Raw genomic sequence first — 25,507 nt, forward strand, 5'->3', positions numbered from 1 at the left:
CTCTCTCTCTCTCTGTGTCCCTCTCTTTGTCCCTCCCCCAGTTGTGCCACTCCCTCTCTCTCAAAATAAATAAATAAACATAAAAAAAAAGGAACAACTTAGCCATCCTCTCTCTAGGACGGGCACAAGGTGCAGGGTTATTCCCTTGCATGAGTGGATGTTTTAAAATCTGGGTGGGAGATGACATTCTAAATTTAAATTTATAACAAAAAAGTTCTAAGGGGAACTTTCTTCGTGATCTCAAGAATAGGCTCTTTACACTTCTGTACTACCTTTCCATTGGCTGTGTGAAAATAAACAAAGACGACCAAAGGCGAACAGGCTGTTTATTCACTGCTGGCTAAGCGAGGGAGCCGGCCACCTTCGCTTAGTTTGGTGGTACTCAACGGCAGGCAGGGAAAACGGAGAGGCTTGAGGTGTGCTCTGATTGGAGGTTGTTGGCCTGAGAAGCCGGAGGCAGGCTAACCGGAAGAGGCGCTGTTCTGTGATTGGTTTGGGGAACATATTTGGCTTTCTCTGATTGGCCCCGGGTTGGAAGCGGGGGCAAAAACCGGGGAAGCTGGCAGTCAGTGACCAAGCGCAGCTCGTTCTGGGCCCGTCACTGCAGAGGCTGTGGTCTGGCTTCCCAAGCCGGTTGCTGCAGAGGTGGAGGGTCGGAGTTCTGTTGTCGCACACGGTCTGGCCATTGTCCTGTACTGTCTCTCGGCTGCGGGAGACCCAGGTTTTTCTCTTCTATTGACCTAGGAAGCTTCCCAGCTTCAAATTTTTGTTTTAGCTGGGACAAAATAGCGCTCCCGACGCATCAGGACATGACAAGTATTTATGGGCACAAATACTGGAATAGCTTCCTAGGAGAGTCAGGCCTGGGGAAGAATCGCCCTCCGCCTTCTGGTTCCTACTTCCACCAGAAGTGACTCCTCAGCAGCTCTCCCTTCCCCTCGGGACAGGCCGGCTCCCCCCCCCCCCCCGCCGCCGCGTCTCCCAGCCTGGCCTCCCGGGGCCAGGCAGGTCGCAGCCCCGGGCCCCCGCGCGCCCCCATCCCGCGTGCCCCTTCCGGTCCCCACTCCCGGGCGCGCGCCGACACCTCCGGGCCACTAGTTCCGCGCGTTCCTGGGTGGAGGCGCGCCCGGAGGGGCTCGGACGCGACACCCCGGTCCTGCAGCAGCCTCCGCGGCCCGCGGGGGACGTCAGGTCAGCTCTCCTGTCCCCCCAGCCGCGGCCCGGACGGCTCGTTCTCGGAACGAGTCCTTGCTCAGGAACAAGCAGCTCCTCCTCTGGTCACAACCCCCGATTTCCACTGCCAAGGGTCGAAGACAGGGTGGACTCTTCCCGGCCACCGTGTCCCCCTCATTTCTCCTCAGCTGTGGAAAAAGCCAGCCCCGCTTCCCGCTCAGAAAGGAACCCATATTGCCCCCTCGAGTCTCCGTCATCGGGGCCCCCATCTGTGTGAGAGCACGGCCGTCCATTTTCCCCTCAGGGAGGTTCCCCGGCCCGCGTCCCTCCGGCCGCGAAGCCGGGAGGCCGCGACTCCGAGGCTGGCGCGGCGGTGGCGGAGCTCTCGCCATCTTGTCTGTAGGAGGAGCCGCGGCCGCCGCCGCCATGCGGACAGGCAGGGGGAGGGGGAGGCGAGGGGGAGGGGGGCGGCGGGCGGGCGAGGGAGGGGCAGAGCAGCCGAGTTAGCTCAGCCCGGGCGGCGACTCTGGCGGCGCCATGAGAGCGGGCAGCGGCGGAGGTAGGGCTGGGCGGCCGGAGAGCCGGCGGGCGCGGGCGGCCCTGCGGAGCGGCCCCCGGAGCGGGGCGGGGGCGGGGGCGGGAGGAGGAGGAGGCAGCAGCGAGGGGCCGAGTGGGGGCGGGCGGAGGTTTCCGAGGAGGAAGGAGCCGCCGCCATTTTGGGAGCTTCGAGTCAACAATAAAGGACCGAGGGTGCCGAGCGGGAGTGGCCTCGGTGGTAGGACTCGGGCCCGAGCCGCGGGGAGTGGGGTGAGGTGGTGGGGTCGAGGTCAGCGGTGCGGCCGGGGCCGCGAGAAGCCCCTCGGCTGGCGTGGGGGGCGCTCTGAGGCGGAGGCCTGAGGCCTGGCCGGGCCCCGGGGAGGAAGGCGGGCGGCGGACGGCTGCCGTGTGGGGTGGGGGCGCCTGAGAGGAGTCGAATATGGGAATGTCGTGCGCGGCGGGGTCCGGAGAGGGAGCGGGCGGAGTACTCGGAGGAGCTTTATGGAAGTCGAGGGGATGTGGGACCACAGGGGCGGCAAGGACTTAGGGGGATGGTGGAGGTTATAGGGTACGAGGCGGCCCTATAGGGGGCGGCAGGGATATGCAGTGTCGGAGGGCTCGCTTTGGAAGAGGACCCGCTGCTGTTTGGTTGGAATAAGGCCTCGTAGGTCGGTAACAAGAGACCGATTGTGGAGCCCCCGAGTCGTGGAGGAAAAGAGGGGCTTTCTGACTTTAAGGGTTTCTCTTTGGGGCCTTACGGGGGGAATCCCTATTGTTTTCTGTCCGCGGAGTTGGTTCCCTGCTCTTGTGGCGCAGATGCGATTACAGGGCCCCAACCCCTTTGTGTTGATGGTCACAGGGGGCTCACTTGAAGTGTGTGAGGATTTTTGGGGGGGGGGAAGGGAGGCGTACGGGGGGAGCGAGAAATTATTGCCCCACTATTACGGGGCTCAAATCACTGGCTTGTTTCTTTCCCTCAGCGCTCACCCCCTTTTCTGTTCCACGGTCCCCTCTTCCCTTCAAAATAAAACAGTCACTCCAACTTGCAGACGAAGCTTAGAGAAACTGCGCCGCATTTGCAAACAAAAGCTCTTGTCTGAGATGACGATACTGTTTGGGGTGTGAAACTGTCAATTGCTAACTACAATCTGGGAAGTGCTGTAATTAACTCGGCAAGGGGCTCCTCCCAGCTAGTCTACGTTTCGTTCGTATTTTTGAAAATGTAGAATGTAACTTGCAAGGCTAAATTGGGAAGGGGTAGGAGGATTATTTCCTTCTCTGAGACATAAAGCTGCAGTGCAGGTTTTGGTTCAAGTGAGAAGGGAGTACTAGTTACATTTTGGATCTGGGGAGATAGGAGGTCTTACGTGCTGGAGGGACAATAATGATATCTTTTAATCTTTAGAGGCTGCCCTCTTCATCCTCTTACTGCTTTGCAAGCGAACAAGTCTTGTGTGAACTCCGTGATATTGTCGATCATAATATAAACCTGTCAATACAGGAAACTGTTTAATGCCTTGAAATGCTATTAACCACGGCCTGCATCAGGGATCAGATTCTAAGAGACTTAGAATAGACAGCTTTGTATATGTAATAATCAGGATTTGCTTGTCAGCAACTTTATTTACATTTTTTAAAAAAGACATAACCAGTTGTCTTTTAGAAAAGTTCTATTGTTTTTGAATCCTTGGTGTTTGGCCAGAAAATCAACACCAATCAATAAGCTGGTGTATTTTTGGTAAGAAATATGAAGGAGTTTAAAAAGAACCGAAGAGAGTAGTCCTTTATTTTCTGGCCTTTGTAAATTGTTTTATTTACTACATTGTAAAATAAGAGTTCGATTTGGGAAATAATTAAAAATGGCAGTTTGGCCAGTTCTTTTTTAAAACAACTATTAATTAGTACTCTGGATTTCTTGGAAAGTTTGGTTAAAGTTACTAGTGTATTTTAGTTTTTACCACATTTTTTTCAACAGGCAATTTCCTTTTTATGTTTTTATAGATAAGTATATTTAATAACAAAGCAAATATTTCAACTTAGGATATACTTTTTGAAAAGTGTTATTGGCAATGTATGTGGCTAATAGTTTTTGAGTATTCAAATTTTATTAAGGTGGCTAAAGATTTTCTTGGCTCTTCCTCAAGCAAAAGATTGTGACATACAGACGTGTATCTCTTGGCTACTTCAGCTATAGTTTTAAAGGGCAAAACGTAAGAGAAAAAAGAAAATTTATTTTTCTTCATGAAGTTCAACTTCTATGGTTGAAATTCATAAAGGCACAAATGTGGGGTTTTCTTCCTGAAAGCATAAAGTTAAGTCAAAAGCTCAATTTCAAGAATTCTCAGTTGCTGTCAGAAGTAGGGGAAAAAAATTAATACATTGTCTTGCCTTGTTCTAAGATGTGTATTGTAAATTTTACTAATTTTACAATTAGCAAAATTGTGTGATACTTCTTTGAGTTGTAATGCAATTAAGTGTAATGAATCATTGACTTTTAGAGGTGTCAGGGACTTTTAAAGAATTCATGAGGGAGGAAACTGAAGGGAAGATATTATCATTTGACAACTAATGCTAATTTAATCACAATGTCTTTTTACCTAATCATCTTTGGGTTGCTTTGAACTGACAATTTAAAATGTTTGAGATTGGTCTCATTTGGCCCGGTTTTTGAGGCAGTTAATCTTTGTGTGTCTCTCGTAGCATGGTTAGTTTTGGTCTAAGTAGATCTATATTTTTAATTCTTTAATAGAGTGATTTCCTCTAAAGGGGTTGTTTAAAAGGGAAAGTTTCTAACTTTCCTGTGTTTGCTAATTAAACTTTCTCTTTGTTTCAGATTGAAGTGAGTGAATTCAGATACATAACTCAACCTTGTTAGAGGGCTTTTTAAAAAATAAAAAGTTGATTCGGTGCATGAGAGCAAGTTACTGCTGCTTACCGTTCAGAGACTTACAGGTGCTTGCCTGCATTGCAATAAAGGACTCATATATTGAGCAAGACTTATATTTATCTCTTCGTTTTGGAGAGCCTAATAAACTGTTATTACAGTTTCTCTACTGACTTTCAAAAGTTTTGAAGTTTGAAAGAGACACCTTTGCAATTAATACAGCATGAGCACGGCCAGAACAGAGAACCCTGTTATAATGGGTCTTTCCAGTCAAAATGGTCAGCTGAGGGGCCCTGTGAAGCCCAGTGGTGGCCCCGGAGGAGGGGGCACACAGACACAGCAACAGATGAACCAGCTGAAAAATACCAACACAATCAATAATGGCACTCAGCAGCAAGCACAGAGTATGACCACCACTATTAAGTAAGTGTTAGAATAAATCAACACACTTGGGAGACCAAGGAGATTTCTTTTTGTTACTTTGTTGACTACTTTATACCTTATTTAACCATTTTGATTGCAAATAGAGGACAGATGGCTTTGTATTATGGGCAGTGGGTATTTGCAATGGAATAATGTATTTTTGTCGTAATTAATACAGGCTTGTTAAATAACAAACAGACACAGATGATATATATTAATTTTGTATACATTACTTTTTGAAACATTTCTGGCTTTCATAATTAGCTCAGATTCATCTTGTTTTTGCCAGTATGGCTTTTTCCCTAGTGTTGTAACTGTACCTTACCCTAGATGAAGTGGCAGTTAGAGCCAATTTCAAGTTTTAAATTTAAAGACTTATCCAGCCTTCTGAGTCATACTTAACTGAGAGGAAATTTATCCATAACTTTTTTTTTTTTAAGATAATGTTACTTTATTTTTTTTTTAAGATTATGTTACCTGTAGTTTAGTTTTGTTTTATAAGCTTTCTCGTTTTACACATATACAGTATTACAAGCTGTTATGTATCATAGGGAACTCAAGATTTTGAACTCAGGGAAATGTACATCTCTGAATAGTCCCAATTCCCTTTGTTGACTCTTAAAAACTTAGGAGCCTCATCTTACCACAGAATAATTTTTTCTTTTAAATCTGCTATTTGTCATCTAAGTGTACACTTTAAATTATTTGAATGATAACTATCACTCTAGAGATTCAGTTAATAGACTAGAGATTCAGTTAGTTCGACTCTTGACCCCACTTCATGTTTGGCTTTATTAAGATTCTAGTCGTAGAGATTGATTTACTCTTGAAATCTTCATATGATGAAACGGCTTCACTGAACTAAAGTGTATGTATTACTACAACCTAGATCTTCTCCGTACCTAAGAAGCACTTCTAAAGAAAAGTAGCCCTTGAATATCATAGAGATGGTTACTGCTATGTGATTTGCTAGTGACCTGTAGAAATTAACTTCCAATGGAATTGATTTGGTCATTGAGACAATTGGCATCAATACATGTTGTTATTTCTTGTGCATATTTTATGATTTTTAAGGTGAATGCTTTAGTATAGAAATCAAAAATATTTTCTAAATTGCAGTTTCTCTTGACAAAATATGAATAGGTTAGCAAAATTTAGGACATCTTTAAAAAAATTTTTTTTAATGTTTATTTTTGAGAGAGAGGGCGACAGAGCATGAGTTGTAGAGGAGCAGAGAGGGAGACACAGCATCTGAAGCAGGTTCCAGATTCTGAGCTGTCAGCACAGAGCCCGACGTGGGGCTCGAACTCACGAACTTTCGTGACCTGAGCTGAAGTCAGGCGCTTAACCAGCTGAGCCACCCAGGAGCTCCTAGGCTATTTTTAAACATAAAGCTGTGTTATTTCATTATTTTCTACTTAAATTCTGGCTTGAGACAACAGTAGATTTTGCTTTCTCTCTTTTGCTCATCCTGGGATTAATGGTTTCTTTTTAATTCTGGGTTCTTTTTTTTTAATTTTTTTTTTTAATGTTTATTTTTAAGAGAGAGAGAGAGCCGGGGGAGGGGAAGAGAGAGAGGGAGACACAGAATCCGAAACAGGCCCCAGGCTCTGAACTGTCAGCACAGAGCCTGACACAGAGCTCAAACTCAAGAACCACAAGTTCATGACCTGACATGAAGTAGAAAGCTTAACCGACTGAGCCACCCAGGCGCCCCTCATGTTTGTTTGTTTTTGAGAGTGAGTGAGCAGGAGAGGGGCAGAGAGGAAGGGAGACAGAGGATCTAGAGGATCTGAAGCAGGCTCCTGTGACAATAGAGAGCCCAGTATGGGGCTCAAACTCAAGAACTATGAGATCATGACCTGAGCCGAAGTTGGATGCTTAACCAGCTAGCCACCCAGGTGCCCCTAATTCTTTGGGTTCCTTAAATCTCAGTTTGTCCTCTTCTGTGAAGCTTTCTAGATCCCATCACTGTCTTCAGAAATCTTCTAATACTTTATCACTTATTTTCTCATTTTAAATAGTTTGGGTTTTTTCTCTCCTAAGATTATAAGTTCCATGTGGTAAGATTTTCCATTGTATTTCTGCATTTTTATTCACTTTATATATTGAATTTGACAGCGGCAAGTTAGCCTACTAGGATGTACAACTAAATTTTTTGTTCAAAAACCTTGGTGTGTTTTGTAGGCAGAGGTGAAAGACTTTGGTACCCTTGGAATTAGTAGCAAATAGTTACCTGTGTTACAGTATCTTAAATTACATGGGACCTAGCTTTAAGGAAAATGGCTCATCTTTCTAAATCAAGACTCTTGAGATGTTTTGAGGGCTCTGATTATATAAGAATTGCTATAATGAAATCAGTGAAAACTTTTGTTTATTTTATAAAGATGACACAGTGGAAAGCATTGTCTGCTTTATTGACATTTTTTTTTCCCTATTAGATGCTTTGGGTGTAATTTGAAGTTTTCACCCGAGCAAAAGGGAAATTTGTTTTACATGTTTCTCTTTCATGATTTCAAACATTCTCAGTAAAATAGATCGGGAGGTGTTCATTAACAGGTAACGCTGACTTCTTATTTTGCCAGGCCCTGTGCTGAGTGCTTTATATAAATTATTTGCTATAATTATTATTTTTAATGTTTATTTTTGAGAGAGAGAGAAAGACAGAACATGAGCAGGAGAGGAGCAGAGAGAGAGAGGGAAACACAGAATCCGAAACAGCCTCTAGGCTCTGAGCTATCAGCACAGAGCCCAACGCGGGGCTTGAACTCACAAACCGTGAGGCTGTGACCTGAGCTAAAGCCGGGCGCTCAGCCAACTGAGCCACTCAGGCGCCCCATAATTCTTTTTTTTTTTTTTGATGGTTATTTATTTTGAGAGCGCATGCAGGAGTGGGGAAGGGCAGAGAGAGAGGGAGAGAGAGAATCCCAAGCAGGCTCTGCACTGTCAGCGCAAGCCAGACACAGGGCTTGATCTGAGGAGCCGTGAGATCATGACCTGAGCTGAAATCAAGAGTCTGACACTTACCCGACTGAGCCACCCAGGCATCCCCTATTTGATATAATTCTTAACCCACTTTATATAGGAGAGAATTAGAGGCTTAGAAAAGTAACTGCTGCAAATCACAGAAATAATAAATAGTAGAGTCAGGGCTTGACCTGGTTTGAAACCTAAAGTTTTGAAACTTTAGAGCCCTTAGTTTTAACTAGTCATCAGAAGTTAGAAACTCAGATGCATACTTACAGGAGACTGTGCCAAATGAGAGGGTACTTACTTGTTCTGACTAAAGGAGTCTGCTGCTTGATTTAAACTCCCAGTTATTAAGCTCTTTCAAACTGTTGACATGCAGAAGTTTGGAACTAGTGTTGATGAAGCTTCCAGTTTTTTCAAGAAAAGCCAGAATGTGGACTTTTATATGAAATCTTTTAATGTTTAAATGTTGGCAACTAATTTAAATGAAAACACACTATGTACATCAAACAAAACACATGGGTTACCAGTTTTGAGAACAGTTGTACTGTATATTACACTGCTGCTCTTAAGAGGATGGATGCCCAGGGGTGCCTGGGTGGCTCAGTATATTAAGCATCTGACTCTTGATTTCGGCCCAGCTCATGATTCTGGAATCATGGAATTGAGCCCTGTGTTGGGCTTTGCGCTCAGTGTGGAGCCTGCTCAGGATTCTCTCTTTCCCTCCCTCTGTCCATCTCCCTGGCCCGGGTACTCTCTGTCCAAAAAAATTGGGGGTGGGGGGGGGTTAAGTGCCTTATTCCCTTCTTTTTATTTATTTATTTTTTTATTTTTTAGGTTTTATTCATTTAAGTAATCTCTATACCCAACTTGGGGCTCAGACTTATGACCCTGAGATCAAAGAGTCACATGTCCTTCCAACTGAGCCACCCACGGTGCCCCTGCCTGTTCCCTTCTATTTTTGATTTTTTTTAAATCCTCTCTAGGTTGTTGTTCTTTTGTAAGAAGAGCGGTTTTTCTAAAGCTGTTTATGTCTGTTAACCGTATTCTGAAGTAAATAGCAATACATTAAACTTACTGTTTATTATAATTATGGTGAATCATCTTTGTATTATTAGAAGAGTGATGCTGTGGGGGCGCCTGGGTGGCTCAGTCGGTTGAGTGTCCGACTTCGCCTCAGGTGATGATCTCCCAGTTCGTGAGTTCGAGCCCCACATTGGGCTCTGTGCTGACAGCTCAGAGCCTGGAGCCTGCTTCAGATTCTGTGTCTCCCTCCCTCTGCCCCTTCCCCGCTCATGCTCTGTCTCTCAAAAATGAATAAACGTTAAAAAAAAAAATTAAAAAAGAAAAGAGTGATCCTGTGAATTCTCATGCTTCAATTTTACTGTATTCTCTGTAGACCTGGTGATGACTGGAAAAAGACTTTAAAACTCCCTCCAAAGGATCTAAGAATCAAAACTTCGGTAAGTTGGTTGTAAAATTCAAGTGGAAAAGTGGTGTGGAAACTCTAAAAATGAGGTAGTTACTTAACAATAGGCATTGTGTATTTACTCTGAAATAGGTTGAAATGGTTGAAATTATATAGATTATATATGATGAATTGCCGAAATTTTTCACTGTTTGGAGGAATTCTATTAATATGGTAATGTGTGTCTGTATATTAAATACTGTGTTTACACGTGTGTATTTTATCTAACCTACAGAGTACTTTCAGGATTTGCAAGGCATTTTCTCAAAATTCTCTTTTGCTCCCACCGACATAGTAAGATTCAGGTTAGGTATTAACCCTGTTTAGTGGATGAGAAAAGGAAGGTTGAAAGGTTAGTTCTCTTAGCACAGTGTTCCCAGCTAGGGGTGATTTTTGTCCCTTAGGGGTCATTTAGCAGTAGCTAGAGACATTTTTGGTTAACTCAGCTGGTTAAACTCAACTGGGGGGATGCTACAGGACATCCCCTTACAACAGAGAATTTTCTGGCCCAAATGTCAATAGTGCTAAGTGTGAGAAACCTTTATTTAGGATAGGATATTTGTAGGCAGTGAGTGGGAGTTAGGGTTTGACTTCACATCTTGTGATTTGTAAAAATAACGGTATTCTACCAGTCCTCAGAAGAATATGACCGTAGGGTGGCCTTTCCCCAAAACAATTTATTTTATTTTTTAAATGGTTATGTCTTTATTTTGAGAGAGAGAGAGAGAGAGAGAGAGAGAGAGAGAGGGAGAAAATCCCAAGCAGGCTTTGCGCTGTCAGTGCTGAGCCCGACAAAGGGGCTGAACTCATGAACCTGTGAGATCATGACTTGAGCTGAAATCAAGAGTTAGCTGCTTAACCCACTGAGCTATCCAGGCACCATTCACCAAAACAATTTTCATTTTATTTTATTCTTTAATGTTTATTCTTGAGAGAGAGAGACAGAGCATGAGTTGGGGGGTGGGGGTGCAGAGAGAGAGGAAGACACAGAATCTGAAGCAGGCTCCAGGCTCTGAGCTGTCTGCACAGGGTGTGACATGGGGCTAGAGGAACCGTGAGATCATGACCTGAGCCAAAATCAGCTGCTTAACCAACTGAACCACCCAGGCATCCCCACCCCAAAACAATTTTTAAATGATTTGTGTGTATGTTAAAGAGTAGTTATTTATTCTTTAGGAATTATTCTTTAGGAATACTTGAAATATAGATCGAGACAAGCAATTTGCATATATTTATATTTTAAATGGGGTAGATAAAAAATTAGTCCCTGAAACAAATTTTCTTAAGCATACTAGCTACCTAAGGAACACAGTTGTACTTTATTATTTTGTTGTTGTTTTATTTCTTTTGTTTGTCTGAGTAGGATGTGACCTCCACAAAAGGAAATGAGTTTGAAGATTACTGTTTGAAACGGGAGTTACTGATGGGAATTTTTGAAATGGGCTGGGAAAAGCCATCTCCTATTCAGGTATGTTTCTTGTTTTTATCCATATAAAATATTGTGAGTTAAGCAATCCATACTTTTTGATATGTGTGGGTGATACAGTTAACCAACACTTGTGTGTGTGTGTACACATAGGCACTTTTTCTGAACATTTTAAGGATAAGTCACAAAATCATGGCCCATTGCCTCTAAATATTTCAGTGTATATTTCCTGAGAATAGGACTTTTTTTTTTTTAAATAAGCTCTGTGCCCAGCGTGCAGCTTAAACTCACAACCCTGAGATGAAGAGTAACCTGTTTACCAACTGTGCCAGCCAGGCGCCCCTAGGTGCCTGTGAGTAACCGTAGTGTACTTACCTTTGGTCAGTTTAATACAGTATTTTTATCTCATCTGTCATTTGTATTCTGATTTTTAATTGACTCTAAAATATCCTTTATAGGACTTATTTTTCTTTTCTGTACAGGATGCATCCTAGGATCAGGTATATCATATTATGAAACTGTATTACATAGAGTTAGTTACATTTCTTTAACGTTTTACAGTTGCGAGCATTTCCCTAGTCTTTTTTTTTTTTTTTTTTTTTTAACGTATAACATTCCTCATTTTGGGTTTGTCTCCTGTCTGTATGTGATGAGAGTCAAGCTATGCATTCTTAGCCAGGATACTGTAGAAGTCATGTTGTAGCCTTCTCAAGCTGCCTCATTGGGAGGTATATACAGTGTCCATCTGTTTCTCAATGGTGAATTTAATTTTGGTTACCCTCTCAAGGTGGTGCCTGATTTTTTTTTTTAAGTTTTTATTTTGAGAGAGAGAGTGTGTGCACATGCGTGAGCAGGGAAGGGGCACAGAGAAGAGAGAGAGAATCCCAAGCAGGCTCCATGCTGTGAGTGTGGAGCCCAATACAGGGCTCAATCTCACTGTGAGATCATGACCTGAGCTGAAATCAAGTTGGACGCTTAACTGACTGAGCCACCCAGGCACCCCTAATTAACTGTTTTTTTCCCCCCTTCCCTTAAAACTAATAAGCAGTCTATGGGGAGCCTTTAAGACCATGCAGGTATCTTACTCTTCCATCAGAATTTCCCCTTAGTCTTAGTATCCATTGTTGATTCTTGCATACTTTAATCTTTACTCTGGTGGGTAATGATGGATTTCCAATGGTCGTGCTCCTTGCATGTTTGGCCTTGTGAAGAAGAGCCTTCCCATATCTTTTCATGTAGCTATATGTTATCAGTGTGGACGCATGAATTTTTTTTCCCCTGGTGGTATTTTTGTGGCCAAATTGTCCCATATTTGGCTATGGTGAGCTCCTTCAAGCTGGTTTCTGTGTTTTTGTAATATCCCCCCACTCCCTCCCCCCCTGCTTTTTTTCTGATAGACTATCTTTTGGAGCAATTTTAAGTTCATAGCAATTGAGCAGAAAAGGTATTTCCCATAAACCCTGGTCCCTACTCATGCATAACCTCTCATTTTCAACATCCCTCACATGAGTGATATATTTATTATAACTAAGGAACCTCTCTTAACCTTACCTAAAGTTTGTAGTGTGTTTATAGTATGCATTAGTGTTCACTCTTGGTGGTGTACTTTGTATAGTATGCTGTACAAATGTATGCTGACATGTACCCATCATTGTAGTATCACACGTAGTAGTTTTACTGCCCTAAAAATCCTCTGTGCTCTGCCTGTCCCCTCCTCACTATCCCCTCTTTTTCCTTGAGTACTTCCTTTTTGGTATATCATGGTGTCAAGCTTATCTGCACCTATGCTATCCCAGCCTTGGAATCAGTCATTTCTCCAGGGAACCCTCATTGTCTTGGGACAGCAGTATTAGAGACTTACATCTGAGTACTGAGTGCACCGTTTGCTCCTTGACTCTTTAGGTGGAAATGTGTATGTGCACACACATACATGTAGGCCTAAACATGCATGTTAATTGACAGTGTTGGTTCCGGGCTGTAGTAAGGACAAACCCTGTGACAATGAGCACTTTTTCATTGAGCAAACATGTACTGAGTGACCCAGAAAATGTTAGACACTGGAGATACTGTGATGAACAAGACAGATAGGGTTCCTGCCCTCACAGCCAGGTGGATGAGACTACTAACTGTACAGATAATTTCAGTGTGCTGTGATGAGCCCTCTTCTAGTTGAAATTGTGTATATGTGTAGCCATTAAAAGAAGATGGAATGACCTGGAAGAAGTGATCCATATTCTAAGCCAGAGACACTGGGATAGCGATTGCCTAGAGATTCTAAACTTTGTGTGCCTTTGTGGACGAACTAAAGAGGTTTATTATGGTTGGAGAAAGTATCAAGATAAAGTTATGTATCATCAGACAATTTGAGTACATACATTAAAAATACTGCAGAATTTATTTTTATATAATGTAGTTCATGTTAATCCATTTTATCTACAGGGATGAAAGTTTTATGAGTCTTCTGTTACAGGGACTGTATCATTCAACTTTGTATCTCCAGTATTCAGGTGCATGGCAGGAAATGGGCCTTCTGATACTCAATAGTATTTATTTAGAATGTTGTGAAATTACGGTTGACATGTCCACATGCAACCTTGGTCTGTAGAACTATTGAACAGCATTAGCTTTGCAGTCAGACTGTCCAGGTTGAATTCCCGACTCCCCTCCTTTCTAAGTTGATTATTTGAGGTATCTCTCTAATCATCAGTTTCCTGGCCTGTAAAATTGATATAACAGTATATATGATATATATTATAGAGTTGTTGTGAAGGTTAAGTGAGGTCATTCATGTTAGTATGCTTGGTATAGTGCCTCATAGATGTTGAATGCTCTATAATTGGTATGGGTTGTTATTCCATAGACTTGTTTTATGAACAAAGGAAATGGGGGGAGGCAGGAAGGAATAAATGCCCCTGCCTTCCTCAAAAAGAAAAAAAAAAAGTGGTTCATTTAGGAGACTGAATTCTTAATGGAGCCTTGCTGGCTCCTGTTTCCCACCTAATGCAGGGCTTGATCTCACAAACCGTGAGATCATGACCTGAGCGGAAATCAAGAGTTGGATACTAAACCAACTGAGCCACCGAGGCACCCCTAAAATTGACATTGTTGTTCGCGTCTGAGTATTAATATAACATAGAGATAGTTATCTCTCTAGCCACTTAACTAGTCTCACATCTAGCTTTCTCTGTAAAATAAAAATAAGTAATCTTCCTCACAGGGTTTTTGTGAGAATCAAATGCAATTTTTAAACAAAATATATATTTTTTAATGTTTATTTATTTTGGGGAGATAGAGTTGGGGAGGGGTATAGGGAGAGGTAGACATAGAATCTGAAGCAGGCTCCAGGCTCTGAGCTGTCAGCACAGAGCCCCACGTGGGACTCGAACCCACAAAGCATGGGATCATGACCTGGGCCGAAGTAAGACACTCAACTAACTAAGCCACCCAGGTACCCCTGTAAACAAACTATTTTGACATAGCAAAGCAGTGTACAGATATAAAGTATTATTTTAGACACCTAAATGGGGTGGACCACCATTCCCATTGTCTTTTTCTTCACTATTGTTTTGCCTGAGAATCTGTGGAAAATACAAGATGGTCCTTAGAATTAATTCAGTTTAACAAACCATAAATATTAAGATTTTGAAACAAAGAAATTTAGAAACCCTCTAGTAAAATCTAACCTCATGACTGGATGTCTTCTATTCATTCTGTTCTTACCTACTTTTCTCTCCTTGTTTTCCAGTTGTTTTTAAGGTGTTCTGTAATACTTAGTTTTACAATGTTGTCCAGACATTTTTTCCCCAAATACAAAAGCCTTTTGGATCAGATGGGTGTCATCTGCATTTGAATCTTTTTTTAAGAGATGGTGACTTTGTTGGCTGTAAGATTATTGGACAGTGAAGCACTTAAAATTACATCCTCAAAAAAGATTGTACCCTGACAGTCTGGAACCATATATACTACAGATTGCTTCCACACATCTTTCTTTGGTGCAACCATCTGTGACTCTAGTTCTAGTTCTGAATGCTATCCCCCAGAGCTAGCATAACTATGCCTTTCTAAAGGCATAGCTTTATAGGAGCCCAGACTTCTTTGGAAGGCCTAAGAATCTACTGTTTTATTCTGCTTAGCATCGTGAAGCCTTACAGAGTCAACTCTTGAACAACAAGGGTTTGAACTGCATGGATCCACTTATACACAGATTTTTTTTTCAGTATTGTAAATGTGTTTTCCTTAGAACTTCCTTAGTATTTTCTCTAGCTTACTTTATTTATTTACATATAACATACAAAATGTGTTAATTGTTTACCTTACCAATATCAGCTTCCAGTCAACGGTAGGCTGTTCGTAGTTGTAGAGGAGTCAAAAGTTATTTATACATGGATGTTTGAATCTGCCGCGATGCAGAGGGGTGGAACGGGAGGGAGGATAACAGTGCCTGTAATTCCCTCGTTCAAGGGTCAACTATTTACTTCGAGATGGTTGAAAATGACAGCTCTTACTGCTTCCAGACCCTACGTACAACCTTTGAAGACTTTTTAGATAATGACGAAATGGCAAGTAGTCCATTATTGAGGGAAACATGGAAGTTCCTTATTGTTGGCAACAAAATTTCTCAACTCTTTTGAGAAATTATTTTGTCAACCAGGTCTAATAAAAATTGATAGTTTATTGTTGATAGCTAGGAATTATAGCATCCTTAATCCTTTGCAAATCATTCCTTTTGCTAATGTAGATTTCTTATGACTCTAGGAATTGTTTTCCTCACTTTGCAGAAAAGTGTTTAAAAGTGTTTCCTCATTGGTTACTGTGGCAAAATTGGAGTGTGTTCCTAAGTTAGAGATATTTTTGAAATTATTATCTTCCATATCTTTTTTTTTTTGGGTAGCACTAGATACGTATGAGAACCATTGCCATACCACCTATGTCTATGACCATACCACCCTGAACATGCCTGATCTCATCTGATTTCAGAAGCTAAGCAGGTTTGGGCCTGGTTAGTACTTGGATGGGAGAACCATTGCCATCTTCTCCACCATAGTCATAGTATCTTTTCCCCTGAGATTAATATTGTTACGGCTCCCTAGCACTAGGAGGTATAAAGAAGCAGCTACTCCAAAAGCAGCTAATTGGGCAATTTTCAGTTTTTTTAGGTAAGACACTTTTGTCAAATGCCTCTCAGTATTAGGAAATTGGGAAGTATACTGTGCTTTGGTTGTAGGCAACAGAAACCAGCTTGGGCTAACTTAAGCAAAGGGAAATTTCTTGAAAGAGTATCAGAGGAGTTCACAAGAGTGAGAAAAATCTGGAGAAACACACTTGGAATAGACCAAGAACTGAGGCAGCTGTGAAGGGCTTAGAAAGCTACAAATTGTTATAGGATGTACTTTAACAATTTAAATTCTAAGAAGGGAGCATGGAGCTGGCCTGGCTTCAGTTGAGGTCTCCTCTTTGGCTAGAGTGTCCGGTGGGGAGACGCAGTTCCTCAGATGGAAGTCAGGGTGCTACTGGGAAAGGGAAAATGAATCCTAGGGTAACCAAAACACAACGAATACTTAGTGGATAAGTCCCTAGACCTTACAGTGGAACATGGACTTGGGGAGATAAGGTGGCAAAATCAGACCTCAGATTGTAGGGTTGTCATGGGTTTTTTGATAACTTGATTGAGATACAAATCCCATATCACAGAATTCACACATTTAAAGCATATAATTCAGTGGGTTAGTATATTCACAGTTGTGCAACTGTTACTACAATCAATTTTAGAAAATTTTCATCACCTCAAAAAGAAGCTGCTTTAGCAGTCTCCCTTCATTTTCCCCTAGCCCTAACCAGCCACTAATCTTAGTGTCTCCATGGATTTGCCTGTTCCCTACATTTCATCTAGATGGAATCCTAGCATATATGGTTTTTTGTAAGTGGCTTCTTTGACTTAGCATTTTTTAGGGTTCATCCATGTTGTAATGTATCAGTCCTTGCCTTTGTATTGCTGAATAATAATTCTGTTGTATGGCTATACTACATTTGGTTTATCAGTCGACAGGGTTTTTTCCTGCTGTTAGCTATTTTGAATAATGCTACTGTGAACATTCATGGACACGTTTTTGTGTGGAGAGGTTTTCATTATAAAACAAAGTACCTAACTTGAAAGGATATAAATAATATAAAGTATCTGAGTGCCGGGCACACAGTAAGTTTTTAAAGTTTTTTGTTTCGTTCCTTCTTTCTTTTCTCCCTGGTAGCTCCCATGATTTCCTCTTGGGTTTCAAAGCTGTCTGAACCTGACTTGAATTCTCTTTCTTCATATTACCTAATCTTCCTAGGAAACAGTGGTGAGACGGTGTGGATGTATTGAATTCCCTGCTTGCTAATCATAATGGTTACCATATGGGGCATATATATCTGTATCTTAAAGACTAGTTTACTTGGTTTAAAAAACAAAAAAACTTTAAACAGTTTCTGTAGACTATAAGCCCTTATCAGGGAGTGCAGGGGAACAGAAGTCTGTGCCTTAATCCAAGTTAAAAGGTGAACCCAAAATGGGAATTAGGATACCCCTAAGCTAATGCTGACCTGCGTCACTTTATTAAAAGTTTTATTCTTTTAAAGAACCTGACTCCAGGGCTGCTTGGGTGGCTTGGGTCAGTTAAGTGTCCAACTCTTGATCTCAGCTCAGGTCTTGATCTTAGGGTCGTGAATTCAAGCTCCGTGTTGGGCTCAGGGCTGGGTGTGAAGCCTGCTTAAACAAATAAAATAATAAAGAAAAATAAAGAACCTGACTCAGGATGTCACTGGGAGACCCTTTTATCCTGCTCTAGAACTGAGTAGTGTGCACGTAGCCTATTTAAAAACTGTAGAAGATAGGGCACCTCACTGGCTCAGTTGGAGAGCATGCATCTCTTGATTTCAGGGTTGTGAGTTCGAGCCCCATATTGGGGGTAGAGGTTACTTAAATAAATAAATTAAACAAACAAACAAATAAATAAATAAAATGAACCGTGGAGGTAATAGGCCTTCAGAGCAACTGAAGATTAACAGAGTTGACTCAAAGTAGGAGGAGATTAAGACCAAAGAGTCAAAGCCAAGGATTTTTCTTTGACCTGCTTTACTGTGATAAGCAGAGTGCTTAATGCTGATTTTAGGAAGAGAGGGTAACAGAGTATTGTCATTGGACCATTTTTTACGTCGTTTTGGCAGCTGTGTTTCTTTTTCTGATAATATGGAACCCATCTGACTCCTGTGATGGGTTCTAGGTAGAATGAGTACCACGGTGGAAAAAAATGCAAGTAATGATGTTTATTACTTAAATGTTTGTATAATAACTTTAAAGTGCTAGAGATACTTCTTTTGGTTATTAGCTCAGGCATAGAAACTGTTAAAGTAGTAATAAATCTCTTTCCTAATTTATTTTCCTAATTTTTTGGTTTTAGAAATTAAAATTTTTAGTTTTAGAAATGGAAGTGTTCTGCTTCCTCCCTGTTGATACCTATTCTCATTTTTAAATTTCTCTCTGTGTATGAATATTTAATTTTCAGTAATTTTGGGGAGGCCTTTGCTATTTAGGTGATTTGTCCAAATAGGAAATGTTATCTTTACAAAATACACTTGACACAGTAAGCTAAATGTGAAAGTGAAAAGTCAGTCTCTGATGTGACCATCGATGGAGATAACTGGAATAGAATTGGGCCTCCAGTTGAGCACGCTTCAGGACAGAGAAGTTGCATGTGAAAACATTGACATTGACATTGTGAACTTATGTAATAAAATCAAATAGGAACTAAAGTTACACTTTCTAGCTGATAACTATTTTTTGCAAGGATGGGCTGCCCAAGGCACAATTTTTCATTGTGTTTAAATTTAAATTGGCTTCCTAGTCTCAAAACGTACAGTCTTACCTTTGTATTCTTTGTATCACTTCTTCTCCAGTTTTTAATTGTGAGATGTCCTTTGCTTCTTTTGTTTATTCAAGTCTTATTTGTGTGTCAGCCCAGGTTCCTCCTTTTCATTTGTTGTTTTCTTTGTTTAGATGCCCAGATTCCTTAGGCATACACATTCTTGCACGTACAAATTCACATATACAGTTTGTATTACATTGGGATACAGTTTATACTGTACGCAGTTCTGATCAGTATTGGTTGGCAATGTTGATGACGTTGGCTGGTAATTTACCTCTGCCTATTCTTGTAAAATGCAAATGTGAGACACTTTAAAGTTGTACCAAAGAGGTATACCTTCAGTGCATTTAAAGAATAATTTCCTTATTTATTGTTTTTATTCATGAGTAATTTTCATTTTCTTGTCTCTTAGGAGGAGAGCATTCCCATTGCTTTATCTGGTAGGGATATCTTAGCTAGAGCAAAAAATGGAACAGGCAAGAGCGGTGCCTACCTCATTCCCTTACTTGAACGGCTAGACCTGAAGAAGGACAATATACAAGGTTAGTTGTTTTTTTTTGTTTTTTTTTTTTGTTTTTTTAAGTTGATTTATTTATTTTGAGAGAGAGCACAAGCTGGGGAGGAACAGAGAGGGAGAAAGAGCGAATCCCAAGCAGGCTCTGCACTGCCAGCGCACAGCCCAATGAGGGGCTCAAAACTCATGAAGTGTGAGATCATGACAGCGGAAATCAAGAGCTGGAGGCTCAACTGACTGAGCCACCCAGGTGTCCCAGTTAGTTGTTTGTTTAAGCTAAAAATTGCAGTTTGCACCTTGGAGCTATGTGGAAAATGTTACCATCTTTTTTTTAGTCAGAATTTATATAATCTGGAGTTAGTATTTACCTATCCTTTCACAGCTTGGGGCCCAGTTGTCTTACAAAATATCCAGCTTTTGGAAAGATTTCTAGTTTTCAGAAGAGTTTTACATATTACACAGTTTTGATAACATTCCAGTGAAATAGGCAAAATAAGCATTATGGCCTTATAGATAGGAAAGCTAAGATCATGAGAAGTTATCTGACATTGCTACTTAGAAATTATGGAACTGAGTTGTTTCTTGTGGCACCTGTGTGTCTGCAAGAGCTCATGAACTTTTTCTTCTGTATAAAGCCTTGTGGTTTTGGAATTTTAAGAGCTTAGGAAGTAGAGAAGAAAGAAATTTCCATAGTTGTACGCAGAGCAAGCTAATAGAGTTAATTTTTTTTTTTAAGTTTATTTTTAAGAAACAGAACGCAAGTGGGGGAGGGGCAGAGAGAGATGGAGACACAGAATCCAAACCAGGCTCCAGGCTCTGAGCTGTCAGCACAGAGCCGGATGCAGTACTCGAATTTACAAGCCATGAGATGATGACGTGAGCCGAAGTCAGACACTCCACCAACTGAGCCACCCAGGCATCCCATAATTTTTGACCTCTAAAGCTTTATCTTAAATTTTCATAAATTGGTCTTGATCTATAATGATCATTTCTCCCATTTTCCCTTTACCTACTTTCATGTGATTCAAATGGAACCTGGGCAGCAAGAGTTTTCTATTCAGGTGTTTAGACTAGTGAATCTTTTGGTGAAAAATTAATAAACTTTGAGCTAGTTTTTACCAACTCAAAGAGCCCTTTAAAGGTTTGTAACTAAGGAGTACCAGGTTTATATAGCAGTGCTGCTGAGGAAAAGTCTGAATCTGCAATACTGTAATAGGTGGGTTTTTTTGGTTGGTTTTTTTGGTTTTGTTTTTTGTTTGTTTTTTTGGTAAAGGAAATTTACTTACTTGACTTTTCAGAATCAGGCCTATTATGATTCAATTTCCTAAAATGTCCTGAGTATCTAGATTGCAAGGGGCAGTATTTCTGTAGCTTATTAAAAACTCTTAAAATATGTTTTCTTTTTTTCTGTTTTCCAGCAATGGTGATTGTTCCCACTAGAGAACTTGCTCTACAGGTCAGTCAAATTTGCATCCAGGTCAGCAAACACATGGGAGGGGCCAAAGTGATGGCAACCACAGGAGGAACCAATTTACGGGATGACATAATGAGGCTTGATGACACAGGTAGGAAATGATGGCTCTAAGGTGGCCTGGCTCTAAGTGGAATTACAGACACAGGTGTTTCCTTTTAAACTTACTAAAAATTGTTTTTGAGAATTAAGGACCAGAAACATTGCAGTAGAAAAATGAGTAAAGGAAATGACCATTTCATTTGAGAAAAAAGACAAATTGATATTAATGGGAAGGATATTCAGCCTTCCTGGTAATTTTTTTTAATGTAAATGAAAACAGCAATTTGATACCATGCCTATCCAATTGGCAAGACTAAGAAATAGTAGTAACCAATAATAAAAGTTTGAGAAGAAACAGGCTATCTTGTAGCATGGGGGTATAAATTGATACAATGTTTATGGTGAGCAGTTTGTCATTATGTTTTGAAATTGGGAGTGTGTGTGTGTGTGTGTGTGTATATATATATATATATATATATATATATATATATTCAAGAATCTTCCCTGAAGAAATAGGCAGATGCAGGGTCAGGTTAGTGCAGTATGGTTTGTAGTACTAAAAAAATTGGAACATCCTAAACGTTAGTGGAGATTGGCTAAATACATCGGGGTGTAGTCTGAATGGAATTCCCCAAAGCTGTTAAAAAATTAAGCTGAACTGTATTCATTTTCATTAAGAGTTCTCCAGGATACATCATTACGTGAAAAAAGATAACAAAACACCAAGCATGAAATTAACTTATATAAAATTATACATAAAGTTTGAGTCAGAATCTTATATATGGTTGTCATCTGGTAAATTACTTACCATGTGCTTCATACTGCACAGTTACTTAAAACGATTGTCTCATTTCATCTTTGTAATATCTTCTGAAGGCCATTCCTCTAGATTAGAGGGAAGCAACTGTATCAAAAGCCTGGTATGCCTTTGTTATTCACTGGGGATTGTTTTAATACAAGTATGCCCCTTATTTGGAGCAGGTGATTTGGGAATCTGTTAGCTCACCCCACGTAGAAGTGAAACAAGTATTTTCTGGCCAACCTAAGATGAAATGAAAATCCATCTCCTAAAACACATCTTTGCCTGTTTGTATTATTCCAACCTTTACAACAGTGTTTCTGATAAAATATGTATGATAAATCGTTATTGTATCCTGTTTGCCTAAGCTAAAATTAATGAGAATACATATTTTCTAATTTTGTGTAGTGCATGTGGTGATAGCTACCCCTGGAAGAATCCTGGATCTTATCAAGAAAGGAGTAGCAAAAGTTGATCATGTCCAGATGATAGTGTTGGATGAGGTAATGTCTCTTTATTTGGAAAGTATTATTTTGTGCTTTGTTTAGAACTGTCAGTGAATGAAGCAAAAGCTCTTTGTGTTTGTGAACCTTTAATAAATGCATGACTCTTGTCAATTCAAACTAATTTGCTTATAAAACCCATTTAACTTTTTAAAGGCAATAGGTGATAGGTATTTATAGGAAAAGTTCAGCCTTGGGTCTTTTTCTTAGGGATGCCAGATAGTTTGTAAGTTTTGTTTTTATTTTTCAAGAAAAGTAATTGTTGAATACCTTAAAGCCAAATTCATTCTAAGTCTCTTTCCAATCAGTAATATGTCTTAAAAGACATGTAATGTCCCTCATCCCTCGTTTAGTATGTCTTCTTTTCTTTCTTTCTTTCTTTCTTTCTTTCTTTCTTTCTTTCTTTCTTTCTTTCTTTCTTTTTTTAAGTTTATCTATTTTGAGAAAGAGCAAGTGAGAGTCCCAAGCAGGCTCCGTGCAGGGCTCAATCTCACGAACCGTGAGATCAGTCAAGATGCTTAACTGACTGAACTACCCAGATGCCCCTAGTATGTCCTTTGTACTGTTTGGTTTTTCATCTCCAGTATATGTGTTATCTCACCAGGTTGTAAGTGCCTTTTAAGAACTTACTCTGGCTCTGCATTTGTGGGATCTGGCAGTGTTTTTGTATATAAAGTCTATGGGTGTTAATGTTTTTGAAATAAAGTTGCTTTCCTATTTGATTTGTGTCTTAGATAACTAGATCAGGTTATTGTAGTCTATCAGACAGGTTTTTTTATCTTTGAGTAAGGGGAGAGAATGTTTATTAATGACTATTGGCTAGCAATAAGTACTGAACATGTTTCTTCATTTACTTTTTACGCCAACCCTGTAAGGTAGGTATCCTATAAAGTAGTTAACAGTAAGTGAAATTTCTAATTTTAAAGTTGTGGACTGAAGTATTGGGTGTAAATAACCTGCCAACGTAGCTAAAAAGTCAGAGAGACTAGATTTCAACTCAGGTAATTTGACTCTGCAGATTGTACTCTCAGCCATGTACTGTCTCTCATGGAAATCCCATTAAAATTCTGTTATGGGGGACGCTTAGGTGGCTCAGCATCTGACTTCTGATTTTGGCTTAAGTCATGACCTCACAGACAGCCCCAAGTGGGGCTCTGCACTGAGCACGGAGCCCGCTTGGGATTCTCTTGCTGCCCCTCCCACGCATGCACATTTTTCTCTCTCACTGTCTCTCAAACTAAATTAAAATTCTGTTCTAGGATTTTTTTTTGCCTATCTAGAATATGGTATTATAGATTATCCGCCTTCTGAATCCCTGGGACTGTGTCTTGGTGCCATCGGACTGGATGATGTTACAGAACTTACTGTTTTACAACCAGGAGTATTACATGAATGCTCTTGGATGATGCCTTACTAACCAAAGACCTTAAACACTAATTGTTTTTGAAATTGTCTTTTCTTTGTACTGCAGGCAGATAAGTTGCTGTCACAGGATTTTGTGCAGATAATGGAGGATATTATTCTCACGCTACCTAAAAACAGACAGATTTTATTATACTCCGCTACTTTTCCTCTTAGTGTACAGAAGTTCATGGTGAGTATAAATCTACATGGAAGCGGTGCCATTCTGTTGCCCACAAGTATACCTTTATTCATAATTACATCCTGTAATCAGTCTCTACGTTATGCTGATTGTTTCAAGTTGTTGGCTTTTTCGTCAGCTGATCAGTTAAGATTTGTTGTGCATAAATTAACTTATTTTTTTAGTTGTAATAGTAATTTGATGAAATTATTCACTTAGCGTTTGGTGTCAGGCTGACATATAATCATTGATACTGGATAAATTGATTATAGTGTGATCCTATATACAAAGCACAAAATAGGAACTTAGCTACATATCTGAATGTTAGATCTTCCATTATTTGGTGACTTGTTTCCATCATAGGTTATGTATACTTTGAAGAGAAGAGATCTGCATCCCTTTAAAGCGATAGTTTTATCAGAAAATTGTAGGATATATTTTGAGTTCAGAGATACACTCTGCTTTCATTGAATTATATGACTCTTCTTTTTTTCAGAATTCCCATTTGCAGAAACCCTATGAGATTAACCTGATGGAGGAACTAACTTTGAAGGGAGTAACCCAGTACTATGCCTATGTAACTGAGCGCCAAAAAGTACACTGCCTCAACACACTTTTCTCCAGGGTAAGTAATGGGCTTCAGCTACTGAATATTATAACCCCAATTAAACAGTTGTGTCCGTTTTTCCTACCATTTTCAGTGTAAAAAACAGTCCACAGCTTTTTCTTAAAAGGTAGCTTGGGTTGTTGATCTGAAGGTACGTTTAATTAAATCCTAAAATAATTTGACCTTGATTTTATAGTTGCTCTTCATTATCTGCATATTCTGTATTTGCAAATTTGGCTGCTCCCCAAAATTTATTTGTAACTTGTGATCAATACGCACGTGCTACTGAAGTCATTTGTGGATACTAGTAGTACAATGGAAAATAACAGCAGTTGTGCATAATCCCAACTGAGATTGAACAAGGTGACACACTGCCTTCTTATTTCAGCTCTCATACTTGTCTTTCTTGTAGTCTGTGCCACATTAATGCCACATTTTTTGCATTTTAATGCTTTGTTTTGGTTTTTGTTTATTTCATGGTTTTATTTAGTTATTTATTTTTTAACATTTATTTATTTTTGAGACAGAGGGAGACAGAGCATGAACGGGGGAGGGTCAGAGAGAGAGGGAGACACAGAATCTGAAACAGGCTCCAGGCTCTGAGCTGTCAGCACAGAGCCCGACGCGGGGCCTGAACTCACAAACCGCGAGATCATGACCTGAGCCGAAGTCGACGCTTAACCGACTGAGCCACCCAGGCGCCCCTATTTCACGGTTTTAAATGGCTCCTAAGCTTAGTGCTCTTCGTCTCCCCTAAGCACAAGAAGACTGATGTGCCTTGCAGAGAAAATGTGTATTGGATAAACTCTTTACAGCCAGGCAGGAGTTACACTGTTGGCCATGAGTAAATAAGGGGTCTTTGAATAGCAACACACATAAGATTATCTGTTGATGGATTGGTGAAAAAGATGTGACTAGAGGCTCACAGGAACCTAATCCTTTATCTCTCCTGGGAGCAGTGGTTTTGTATTCACGTGTTCAGTATTTTTTGTTTTTTTCACATATCCAGTGTTTGTGGCAACTTTATAGAACATAATTACTGCATATAATGAGAATTGAATGTGTTTTAGTCTTGATGACTTTTACAATTTTGCATCTCTCTTGTGTCATGAGATTCTAAGTCTTAGACCGTATTTTTAACATCTATCGGTCACTATTTTCAAGATTTGGCAAAGTAAGATGAAGGTTTTTGTTTTTCTTTCTCGTATCT

The 25,507-nt window shown here is 40.4% G+C and overlaps 1 protein-coding gene across 4 annotated transcripts in view; it reads left to right on the forward strand.

Annotated features, from left to right (window-relative positions):
- The first annotated feature begins 1,661 nt into the window (after positions 1–1,661).
- DDX6 (DEAD-box helicase 6) overlaps positions 1,662–25,507 on the forward strand; it is a 33,162-nt gene continuing 9,316 nt past the window's right edge. For 3 of the 4 annotated variants that reach the window (XR_007453615.1, XM_049612254.1, XM_049612263.1), the window contains exons 1-9: positions 1,843–1,948; positions 4,544–5,017; positions 9,387–9,450; positions 10,819–10,923; positions 19,192–19,321; positions 20,712–20,858; positions 22,014–22,108; positions 23,580–23,702; positions 24,187–24,315. Coding sequence is in view for 3 of the 4 variants with exons in the window: in XM_049612254.1 (XP_049468211.1) it covers positions 4,818–5,017; positions 9,387–9,450; positions 10,819–10,923; positions 19,192–19,321; positions 20,712–20,858; positions 22,014–22,108; positions 23,580–23,702; positions 24,187–24,315 (993 nt within the window). In the remaining variant the exon portion in view is untranslated. Of the gene's footprint in view, positions 1,733–1,842; positions 1,949–4,543; positions 5,018–9,386; positions 9,451–10,818; positions 10,924–19,191; positions 19,322–20,711; positions 20,859–22,013; positions 22,109–23,579; positions 23,703–24,186; positions 24,316–25,507 lie in introns of those variants that run through there. The other variant, XM_049612272.1, reaches the window with a different exon arrangement.

Source organism: Panthera uncia, chromosome D1, assembly GCF_023721935.1.
Source record: "Panthera uncia isolate 11264 chromosome D1, Puncia_PCG_1.0, whole genome shotgun sequence".
NCBI classification, from domain to species: Eukaryota; Metazoa; Chordata; class Mammalia; order Carnivora; family Felidae; genus Panthera; species Panthera uncia.